At 42.5% G+C, this 12410-nt stretch overlaps 1 protein-coding gene across 1 annotated transcript in view; it reads left to right on the forward strand.

Annotated features, from left to right (window-relative positions):
• The window catches only part of TULP4 (TUB like protein 4), a 207653-nt gene that overhangs the window by 155297 nt on the left and 39946 nt on the right, over window positions 1-12410 (forward strand). The window contains 1 exon segment of the mRNA XM_017889635.1: window positions 5997-6163. Within this exon segment, the coding sequence (XP_017745124.1) occupies window positions 5997-6163 (167 nt within the window).

Genomic DNA, 12410 nt, shown 5'->3' on the forward strand with positions numbered 1-12410 from the left:
AAAAAAAAAAAAAAAAAAAAAAAAAAAAGAAATGTATTAATGTGAATAAGCATAGGACCCACATAAAATAAGAGACTCCAAGAAAGGCCGCATGGTTGGAAGTTTCTATACCCTTTCCATGGGAAGGAGGGAAATGGGAAGGTGGGTAGGCAATCACGATTTAGTAGTAAGTGATTTCTAAGGGGCAATGAAGGGACCCAGGAGGTAGATGTTATCTTGTTAATAATTCTTGGGAACTGAATGGGACTTGTAAGTTATGGGAAGGTAAAGGGTAGAACTCTGCCTGTGACCAAAGGTTTTGACAACTTTTATTCTCTTCTTTGGTGGTTAAGTCTTTCCTGGTTATTTGGGGAAAGCAGGAGAAGATCAGAAAGTCCTTGGCTCTGAAGCAGCTTCTAAGGCGTGCTTGTCCAGCTTGCAGCCTGTGGGCCACAAGCAGCCCAGGACAGCTTTGAATGTGGCCCAACATGGATTTGTAAACTTCCTGAAAACATGAGATTTTTTGTTTGTTTGTTTAAGCTCATCGGCCTTCGTTAGTGTTCGTGTATTTATGCGTGGCCCAAGACAATTCTTCTTCCAGTGTGACCCAGGGAAGCCAAAAGATTGGACACCTCTGTTCTAAGGCCTTCCAGTTGCCTTTAATTCAAAATGCTCAGGCCGGGCGCGATGGCTCATGCCTGTAATCCCAGCACTTTGGGAGGCTGAGGTGGGTGTATCACATGGTCAGGAGTTCAAGACTAGCCTGGCCAACATGGTGAAACCCCGTCTCTACTAAAAAACACAAAAATTAGATGGGCATGGTGGCGTGCGCCTGTAATCCCAGCTATTCCGGAGGCTGAGGTGGGAGAATTGCTTGAACCCGGGAGGCAGAGGTTACAGTGAGCTGAGATCATGCCACTGCACTCCAGCCTGGGCGACAGAGCAAGACTCCATCTCAAGAAAAAAAAAAAAAATGCTCAGTGTACCAAAGCACCATACTTGGGATCTCGTTCTCTGTGCCCTGACAGTGCTATATGTAGGCAATTTACCTTTTCTCTCTTGGGATCAGAATGTTTTAAGGACTTAGCCTTTACGTGTGGTATGAATAGCAATCATTTTTGTTTTGTAACTTATTTTTTTATCCACTATCTTATGGGCTATGTTGGTAAATATTGGGAAGAGACAACTAGGATACTGTCGGAGATGGCACATGGCAATGTTTTTAGCCTGGGATCATCTGTTCTGTTACAGACAGGTCAGTTACTTGTCTCATAGAGGAAATTAAAAAGGTCTCCAATCCACTTGGTTTTTTTCTGTTTCTGTCTCAGAGGAATATCACTAAAGAACTTTTGCAGCAAAGGAAGGTGACTCGCAATATTGTTTTAGTATATCACCAGCACTGGAATTTATGTCCCGTGCAAAAGAACCTAGAATTCCACATAGCTCTTGGTCCCTGCCCAGGCCTCTTCTGGGTCATCCAGCACACTTCATTTTCTTTTTTTTTTTGAGACGGAGTCTCGCTCTGTCGCCCGGGCTGGAGTGCAGTGGCCGGTTCTCAGCTCACTGCAAGCTCCGCCTCCTGGGTTTACGCCATTCTCCTGCCTCAGCCTCCGAGTAGCTGGGACTACAGGCGCCCGCCACCTCGCCCGGCTAGGTTTTTTTTGTATTTTTTAGTAGAGACGGGGTTTCGCGGTGTTAGCCAGGATGGTCTCGATCTCCTGACCTCATGATCCGCCCGTCTCGGCCTCCCAAAGTGCTAGGATTACAAGCTTGAGCCACCGCGCCCGGCCCCAGCACACTTCATTTTCACTGCAGATGTGTCTGTGGGCTCAAAGGCCGGGTTCTGGGGAGGGTTAGGCTTTGGGTTTGCTTGGCAGTGGTTTGCTGAGGAAGTTCTGCCTTCCTCAGTTTCTCTTCCTTCAGAACAGGGACTTCTGTTCATCATGCAATAAGCAGGGAATTGATTCCCTTTGCTTGGGGTTTTTACCCATTGTTATGACTTCTACTCTTTTCCTGAGTAGAAATAATTCAATTATGAGTTCAGGAATTTTCTGCCCAAGCCAGTTTATCCCTCAGTGGCAAAGCAGGCTCCCAGAGGCACTCATTTCATCCCACACTTGCCTTGAAGTTAAAAGCTCCAACCCCTGGACTTTGTTTGTTTTTTTGTTTTGCAGAATTTTCTCTTTTTATCATTTCATTGAGCACGCTGAGAAAATGAGGAGGGAATTTTTGAGGCAGGTGGTTTCAGTCGTTGATGCCATCTGCTCCTGCGGGCAGACCTGATAAGATTTGCCCACGTCATCCTCATTGAGTACATGCCCCTTTTTTTCAGTCCTTGCAATGCAACATACTTCTTAAAGGGGGGAAAAAAGTACCTGTTATTTTATCATCACACACTTTGCTAATTAATTAGTTTCTCTTTCCTCCACCCCCCACTGCTGCATATGCACGTGTGTATGCAAATACACAACATGCATGTCTAATGACTAATAAAGAGGTGAATCATGCACATGGTAATCTGAGCGACAAAGGACTAGATAACTGCAGACTCCAAACAGTAGCTGCAATATATATGGTGCTTGATAAGCACATCTTTCTTTTTCTGTTAAAATTTAGCTGCCTCTTTTTGACCCAGTAATACCACACAAGGGGCTTCTTGTTAACACAAAAGAACTACATTTTCACTGACTTCATATAACCTTCCAGACTTTTACCAAAAAAGATCCATAAGATTTTCTGGCTAAAGAATAGTGTACGTGTGCTGAATTTCTTTGTGTAAAATCTGTTAGAGACCAAAAACCCACAGCCCACAAAATCATTGAGAAACATAGATGCTTCCAGAGTACGGGCCTCTTGTGTGCTCCGGAACTCCCCGTTGCCTGCGAGGGTGAGATTAGAGGCTCTGGGCCATGAGCTTTAGGAAAAGGGAAAAGAGGCCTACTGAGTAGAGCATTAGTTTGTTCCTTTTAGGTTGTATTCTGAAACAAATTTAAAAACGAGAAATTCAAGCAAAATTACTATGGAAGTCTTGGGCAAAGATACTGGGGATGATTTTTTAAATATGACAGACATCATTTACAAAAGTTTCTGAAACCAAAAGTTCTGTCCTGACTATATCTAGGCTTCTGTATCCTTCTCTTCTTTATCATAGTGACATGTAGAAATTGAATAAGTATTTTCTTTTACTTTGATTTTCCCACTAATTTCTGAAAATTTTAAACTCCTACCCTAGGAATTCAACTCCTGCGGAAAACTCACATACTCCTGGCTGACACTGAAGAATTCAGGGTTATTCTTTCTTAGTCCCACTGCTGAGTTCTTCGTGCTAGTACTTTATGAGATAGCCAGAATCCCTGGTTGCGGCTGTGCCTGTCGTGTGGCTCAGGACTGCTTTATGCTAAATCATCAGAGGTGTTCACATACGTTGCTATATCGCTTGATGCATGTAGCTCCATAATCGTTGGAACAAGAAATGGCATTATTTGTATAGAATTTAATCTTTTTTGAAAGAGTAATTCACCTTTGCAGATGACAGTAATCTCATTATAACTTTGCACCTGCATTAGAAGAAGTCCTGGCCGGGCGCAGTGGCTCACGCCTGTAATCCCAGCACTTTGGGAGGCTGAGGAGGGTGGATCACCTGAGGTTGGGAAGTTGAAACCAGCCTGACCAACATGGAGAAACCCCGTCTCTACTGAAATACAAAATTAGCCAGGTATGGTGGTGCATGCCTGTAATCCCAGCTACTTGGGAGGCTGAGGCAGGAGAATCGCTTGAACCTGGGAGGCGGAGGTTGCAGTGAGCTGAGATCGCGCCATTGCACTCCAGCCTGGGCAACAAGAGTGAAACTCTGTCTCAAAAAAAAAAAAAAAAAAAAAGAAGTCCCTGAGAGTTTACTTGTAAACATTTGGATTCATTCTTGCCTCAGATAGAGCGCATCTCATAGACAGAGCCTGGGAGTGCCCCAACTTGCTTGCTGAGTCCCTGAGCAGTCTCCAAAAGCATCATGTGTCTAGGTCAGCTCTGCAGGGGCAACAACCCACTTTTCTGTTGGGGAAAGCCACTTCGCAATACAATTCAAAAAACCTTATTTTAAAAATAAATACAAGAATGGTGCGGTTCAGATGAGGAGCTGTGGAAAATTCATGTCATCACCTTTGTTTCTACAATATTACAATGATGCTTCTGTCCTAAGAAGCTTGAGACACCATCATCTTTGTTACTACTTTGACTGTTTATGTTAGTGCTTTGCCTTTTGGTTGCCTTGTGTGCCCAAAGCTGCTCTCCAGAGAACGTCATCTCAGTTTCCTGATCACAAGCAGGCTTTTCCCTGAGATGGACCTAGCTGTTGAATGCCCAGAGCGCATTTAGTATGTGCACGAATCCTCTAGCTTCCCCACCCCCGGCCCCATAAAAGAATCTGATTCACCAGGATGTTTTTGATTCTTTTATGTAATTTTTCATTTCCTGATTGTGACAGGTTTTTTTCCATTTTCTATTCATCTGTAACTGCTTTGGCTCAGCCCTTTGTCTCCCTACTTTCTGCTCTGCAGCTAACTTCATGAGAAAGTCCTGGGTTCCCTGGATCTGGAAACTTGTCTTGTCCCAGGAGACACACTCCAGTTTTCAGCAGAGGTGAAAGAGCCTCAGCCACCTCAGAATGTTATGGTAGCAGCATCAAAATCATGACCATGCATGAATAAGGGGTATTGTAATGTGTGTGCTGATAGAGCCTGGGGACCACTGAATTCTAGTCCCACCTCTGAAATATGTGCTCATCAGGGCAGAGCATTTTCTTTAAGTTCCACCCAGCTTCTCTGCAAAGTGGGCCACTTTAGTTCTAGATTTCAGAGATCTCTGTATAAACCACATTACGATTTTAGGGTCTTCGGGAGAAAAAAAAATGTCATAAATCTTATTAATACTAATAGCTTTTGTTTTACCAGCAAGAAATAAGTAAATTGCTCACATTGGGATAAGATAAACCTTTTAATAGCTATTTCTTATAGTCACTGAGTAGTTTGTAAGTGGGCATCGAATTTCCAGTGTGGAAATTACGCTGAAAAAACTGTCTCCCAGCAGGGGTATTTTCTTTTCTAAGCCCCACAACATCATCAAATGGCGAATAAGAGTCAGCATTCTCATACGCTCGTGTGTCCTTTGTATGAACCTTATCTGCCCAGTAGTGCCCAGAAATCAAAAGAATATAAACTAAGGCTTTGTTTTCGATGTGTTTTTTACTTTTGGCATTTATAAACTCTCTGAGTCATCCCTGGGAGTGGAGGACACGGCAGTGGGACCAGCACTTATTTGAATATACAGTCATAGGTTTTGTCTTGCTTTCTCTTTAAAGAAAAAGGAAGTTCTACAAGTCTCATTATGGAAATACTAGAATTGGAGATACATATTTAACATGCCAACTTGATTATATCATGATTTCTACCTGATTTGATTGTGTTTCAGGAAACTACAATTTCCATTCATGTGACAAACACCTGTTTTTAATAGAATCCATCATCTTCAGAGAAATGGGTGGTTGTATTCATGAGCTAAAACATGAATATATGGGCTGGGCGCTGTGGCTCACGCCTGTAATCCCAGCACTTTGAGAGGCCGAGGCGGGCAGATCACCTGAGGTTGGGAGTTCGAGACCAGCCTGACCAACATGGAGAAATACCGTCTCTACTAAAAATACAAAATCAGCTGGGTGTGGTGGCACACGCCTGTAGTCCCAGCTACTTGGGAGGCTGAGGCAGGAGAATAGCTTGGACCTAGGAAGCAGAGGTTGCAGTGAGCCAAGATCATGCCATTGCACTCCAGCCTGGGCAACAAGAACAAAACTCCATCTCAAAAAAAAAAAAAAAAAAAAAAAAAAAAAAAAAGAAAAAACCATGAATATATTTTTGTTATATTTGCTCAGTGTCTGTATTTTTTAAACTACTGAAGACAGGAGCCTTGCTGAATGACAGTTTAAAGAGGGCTGTGTCCTTGTGCTGACCCTCTCTCCTCTGTTTCAGAGGTGGTAGCCCAGTGGTGCACACAGGGGGACTTGCTGGCAGTCGCTGGGATGGAACGGCAGACCCAGCTTGGTGAGCTTCCCAATGGCCCCCTTCTGAAGAGTGCCATGGTCAAGTTCTACAATGTTCGTGGGGAGCACATCTTCACACTGGACACTCTCGTGCAGGTAAGGATGTTCTCTGGAAACAAGTAAATTTTCATCTGTATCTGCTTTCAGGGAGTGGCATCACTATGTTGGTATTCCCCCAATTTCTGTTAAATACTAGTGAATAGGTTATTATAATTATTGTTGACAAATTTTATTTTAATCTTTTTTTTACCTTAGTTAGGTTGTGGTGTGTAAACCAGGAGAAACAAGGGAGAAAGCAGTTTTTGCCTTTTAACCAGAATGCTTTATTCCATTTCCCAGTCAAATGAGCATATAGTGAAGAAGCAGAGTAAGCTGGTGTTTATTATCAGTCTGAAGTAGAAATCGGAAACTTGCAGAAGTGAATGCTGAATCGTCACTTATTCACTTTTAGGAGAGGAAGAGTAATTTTCTTCTCTACTGTTAGTGAGTTCTTAGCAGGACTTTCCGTTACAAAAGACAGATTAACAAGAGAAAAACAAACAGAAGTTTAATGACATGTACATCTCCTGCATACACGGGAGTTAACCCAAATAAATGAGTAAGTCTTTAGAGCAGCTCAAAAAATTGTCTTAGACTACAGGCTTAAATGCTTCACAGAAACAGAGAAAGAAGGGTGATATTTGTTCTGCAGATTTAAGCCAATGCTTTCTCTTTTTTTTAAGTTTCCAGAAATCCAGTCATCCTTTTCTTCCTGGTGCTGAGAGAGACCGTTACATGTGTAGATTTTCTTTTTTTCTTTTTTTTTTTTTTTTTTTTTTTTGAGACGGAGTCTCACCAGGCTGGAGAGCAGTGATGCGGAAATCTTGGCTCACTGCAAGCTCCGTCTCCCGAGTTCACACCATTCTCCTGCCTCAGCCTCCCCAGTAGCTGGGACTACAGGCGCCTGCCACCACACCTGACTAATTTTTTGTATTTTTACTAGAGACAGGGTTTCACTGTGTTAGCCAGGATGGTCTTGATCTCCTGACCTTGTGATCTGCCCGTCTTGGCCTCCCAAAGTGCTGGGATTACAGGCATGAGCCACCACACCTGGCCTGCCTTTCCCTTTTAAACTGTTCTTCACTTTGTAGCCACAGTCTTTGTAAAATCACAAGTCAGATCAGTAGCTTCTTACTGTCCTTAAGATAAAGTTAAAAAATTCATTGTGCCTTAAAAAGATCACCATAATCTGGTCCTCCATCCTCTCTACAATTAGCTCTTACCACAACCAGATTTTCTTTATAGATGTAATTTATCTTACAAAAGGGTAACTCTTCAGAGTTTACCCTGTGTCCTTTTTTTTTTGAGATGGAGTTTTGCTCTTGTTGTCCATACTGGAGTGCCAATAGCACCATCTCAGCTCACTGCAACCTCCTCCTCCCGGGTTCAAGCAATTCTCCTGCCTCAGCCTCCTGAATAGCTGGGATTACAGGCACCCGCCACCACGCCCGGCTAATTTTTGTATTTTTTTTTAGTAGAGACGGGTTTTTGCCATGTTGGCCAGGCTAGTATTGAACTCCTGACCTCAGGTGATCCACCGGCCTCAGCCTTCCAAAGTGCTGGGATTACAGGTATAAGCCACCACTGCTGGCCTACCCTGTGTCTTTACCCTATGTATATCTCAAAATAACCAGCTCGAAATTATCCTTATGCCAAAGAGGCAGATTTGTGGTGGCTTATTCTGGTCTCCTACGATCATATTTGGGAAGCATGTCCTGAACCCTGTCACACTCTGATTTTATGTTTGTTATGCCAGTGATGAACCTTTATATTTTAACTAAATTTTTGTTAAGCAGTAATTTTAAAAGCTTAAAAGTCTTTAAGAAAGTATACACAGATGGGCCCCCTTTCTATTTGTTTTTATTTCCCAGAAATCTTTAGGCCACTTTATGTTTGGATCAGTTACAGTGGAGGATTATTTCTCAGCAGCGCGTAATAGAGGCATGCCTGGGAGGGAGTTGACAGTGGAGGTGATAATAAACAAGAATCTGTGTCCTAACATTACTCAGCTCATCAGAGAGGCAGGGATACCAGATATGGGGAAATCTGTAATTAGATGCAGGCATTAAATATTTAAATATATATTTTCTTTTAATTGTGGTAAAATACATATAACATAAAGTTTATCATCTTAACCATTTTTAAGTGTACTGTTTTATAGTGTTGAGTATATTACATTATTTTACAACTAATTTCCAGCACCTTTTCATCTTACAAAATGAAAACTCTTTACCTATTAAACAACTACTCCCTGTTTTTCTCCCTCTTCCCAGTCCATGAGAAGCACCAGTTTACTATCTTTTCTATGAGTTTGACTCTACAATCCTCATGTAAGTGGAATTATGCAATATGCTGACAAACCAAATTCTGTGCAGTATTTAAAGAGGTTTATTCTGAGCCCAATATGAGCAACCATGGCCTAGGACACAGTCACAAGAGGTCCTGAGAATATGTGCCTTAGGTAGTCAGGTCACAGCTTGGTTTTGTACATTTCAGGGAGACAGAAGTTACAGACAAAGACATACATCAGTACTTTTAAGGCACATGTTGTTTAAACCTGTGGAAAGATAGGACATCTTGAAACGGGGCCACACACATGTCACAGGTGGATTCAAAGATTTTCTGATTGGCAGTTGGTTGAAAGAGTTAAGTTTTGCCTAAAGGGTTGAAGTCAGGAGAAACAAGTGCTTGAATTAAGGTAAGGGGGTTGTGGAAGCTAATGTTCTTGTTCCCTGCCGCAACCTCCCTGCGCCCTGCCAGAACGGAGGTCTTGCCCTGTCCCACAGGCTGGAGTGCAGTGGCGCCATCTCAGCTCACTGCAACCGCCGCCTCCCGGGTTTAAGCAGTTCTCCTGCTTTCACCGTGTTGGCCAGGCTGGTCTTGAACTCCTGACCTTGTGATCTGCCCTCCTTGGCCTCCCAAAGTGCTAGAATTACAGGCAGGAGCCATTGCGTCCGGCCCCAAGGTTCTTGTTATGCAGATGAAACCACTTAAGTAGCAGGCTTCACGGTGAATAAATAGTAAATGTCTCCTTTCAGACCTTAAAAGGTATCAGACTCTTGATTAAATGTCTCCTGGATCAGGAAACGACCTAAGAAAGGAAGGACATTCTCTACAAAATGCAAATTTCCCCCACAAGAGATGATTTTGCAGGGTTTTGCCATTTGCAGGTTTTGCCGTTTCAAAACATATCAACAAAATATATTTGGGGGTAAAATACTTTGATTTCCTTCAGGCCTGCCATCTGTTGTATGATGCTATGTCAGAATCAGGTTGGAATTTGGTATCTTATTGCTACAAAGAGTCTTAGTTTTATCAGTCTTACCTCTATTTTAATGTTAATGTTGGTCAGTTGTGCCTAAACCCCAAAGGGATGGGGGCAATATAAGGACCATGTCCAACCTTCCTTCCTGTCGTAGCCTGAACTAGTTTTCTTTTGAGACAGAGTCTCGCTCTGTCGCCCAGGCTAGAGTGCAGTGGCATGATCTCGGCTCGCTGCAAGCTCCGCCTCCCGGGTTCACGCCATTCTCCTGCCTCACCCTCCCAAGTATCTGGGACTACAGGCGCCCACCACCACACCCGGCTGGTTTTTGTATTTTTTAGTAGAGACAGGGTTTCATCCTGTTAGCCAGGATGGTCTCGATTTCCTGACCTCGTGATCCGCCCGTCTCGGCCTCCCAAAGTGCTGGGATTACAGGCTTGAGCCACCGCACCCGGCCTGAACTAGTTTTCTAGACTCCTTTGGGATCCCCTTGGCCAAAAGAAGGCCCATTCTGTAGGTTGGGTAGCTTAGAATTTTATTTTTGGTTTACAAGTGTTTATCTTTTTCTGACTGGCTTATTTCACTTAGCATAATATCCTTAAGGTTCATCCATGTTGTACCATGTGTCAGAATTTTCTTTCTTTTTAAGGCTGAATAATATTTTATTGTATGGATATACCACATTTTGTTTACCCATTGATGAACTTTTGGGTTCCTTCCGTCTTTCGGCTGTTGTGAATAATTCTTCTGTGAACATGGGTGTACAGATATCTCTTTGAGACCCTGCTTTTCAAGTCTTCTGGATTTGTGCCCAGAAGTGGACTTGCTGGATCATATGGTAATACTATTTTTAATTTTGTGAGAAACTGCCATACTGTTTTTTTCATAGCAGCTTGTTAACAGAAAGACTAGTAAAATACTTTAAAGAGGTTTATTTTGAGCCAGTATGGGTGACCCTGGCCCAGCAAAACAGTCTCAAGAGGTCCTGAGAAAGTGCACCCGAAGCAGTTGAATTACAGTTTGGTTTTGTACATTTCAGGGAGGCAAGAGTTACAGGCAAAGACATAAATCAACATGTGGAAGGTATCCGTTGGCTCACCCTGAAAGTGTGGAATATTTTGAAGCCAGGAGAAGTAGAGGAGTATACAAGTCAGGTAGATTCAGAGATTCTTTAATCTAGTTAGTTAAAGCACAAAATTTGATCTAGAACTTGGGAGTCAGCAGAAAGGAATATTTTAAGTTAAAACATTCGGATGCTATGTCAGAGTCAGCCAAAATATGACCCATTTAGTGAGATTGATGGCCTGTAGGCATGGCTTAAGGCTTGCCTTGCATGACCTTAGGTATTGTTTAGAATTTGTTATCTTACTGCCATCAAGAGTCTTTTGTCAGTCTTATGATCTCTATTTTAACTTTTGCTCAGGTCAGTTGGACCTAAATTCCAGATGGGAAGGAGTATAATGAGGTGTGTCCAACCTCCCTTTCTGTCATGGCTAGGAATTCCGTTTTTAAGGTTTTTCTGGGGTTTCCTTGGCCAAGAGAGGCTCCATTCAGTCGATAGGGGCTTAGGATTTTATTTTGGCTTACAAGCTGCACCATTTTACATTTTCACTAACATTACACAAGGATTCTAGTTTTTCCACATTCTTGCCAATGTTGTCATTTTTCTGGGATTTTTTTTGGAGTAACCATCCTCTTGGATGTTAGGTGATATCTCATTGTGGTTTTGATTTGCATTTCCCTTAGGATTAATAATGTTGATTAGTGATGTTGTTGCATATCTTCTTTGGAGAAATGTCTGTTCAAGTCCTTTGCCCATTTTTCAATCAGGTTATTTGGGTTTTTGTTTTTAAGAAGTAGGATTAAACTATGTCTTTGGACAGTATAATATCTCCTTGAGCAAATAAGCCTGTTTGTTCATTCATTTGTTCAAGCATCCAGCCAAGATATTTTGAGGAGCTACTGTGTGGCTGACACTGAGCTCTGAGTGCTAGTGTTTCCAAGCTGAACAAGGAAGACATGATCCATACCTCCTAGGAGCTCACAGCTAATTAAGGAAGACAGACAAGTGATGATACAGAAATGCTTTTGATTTTGAAGTAGAACTATTTACCTGGTGCTTTGATAACTTGGAGGAAAGGAGTCTTACACCTGCCCTTTGTGGGTATTTTTCCACCTCTGCCTGATCTCTTTTCTCACTCAGGATTCCTCAGACAATTTCAACCACTCTTACAGCTTTAATTCCAATCTCAGTGAAGGTCTGAAGCCTAAGGAAAGAGGCCTGTATAGACCCACCTGCTTACTTCACATACCCATTAGCCATCTCATAAGCATTGCACATTCAACATGCCCAAATCTCAGAACACTCCACCTCGTAGATAATGCTCCTCTTTCAGGTCGTGGTCCAGCTGCTTAAGTCAGAAGTCACAGTCAGCCTGTCCACTGAATCCCAGTGAGTATTTTTACCTCCTAGATATCTTCGTGTCTATATCCTTTTGTCTTCCTTGGCCACCACCTTAATCCAAGCCACCCTCATCTTGGCTGCAGTGTTTGAGCCATGCCTTTCCCTTTCTTTTTTTTTTTTTTTTTTTTTTCTTTTCTTTTCTTTTTTTTTTTTTCTGACGGAGTTTCACTCTTGTTGCCCAAGCTGGAGTGCAATGTTGCAATCAGCATTCACTAAAACCTCTGCCTCCCAGATTCGAGTGATTCTCCTGCCGAGTAACTGGTATTACAGGTGTATGCCACCACACCCGGCTAATTTTTTGTACTTTTTTTAGTAGAGATGGGGTTTCACCATGTTGGCCAGGCTGGTCTTGAACTCCTGACCTCATGATCCACCCGCCTCAGCCTCCCAAAGTGCTGGGATTACAGGCATGAGCCACCACACCTGGCCTGCCTTTCCCTTTTAAACTGTTCTTCACTTTGCAGCCACAGTCTGTAAAATCACAAGTCAGATCAGTAGCTTCTTACTGTCCTTAGGATGAAGTTAAAAAAATTCATTGTGCCTTAAAAAGATCACCATAATCTGGTCTTCCATCCTCT

The sequence above is a fragment of the Rhinopithecus bieti genome, unplaced genomic scaffold (assembly GCF_001698545.2).
Source record: "Rhinopithecus bieti isolate Rb0 unplaced genomic scaffold, ASM169854v2 scaffold_18548, whole genome shotgun sequence".
Lineage (NCBI taxonomy): Eukaryota > Metazoa > Chordata > Mammalia > Primates > Cercopithecidae > Rhinopithecus > Rhinopithecus bieti.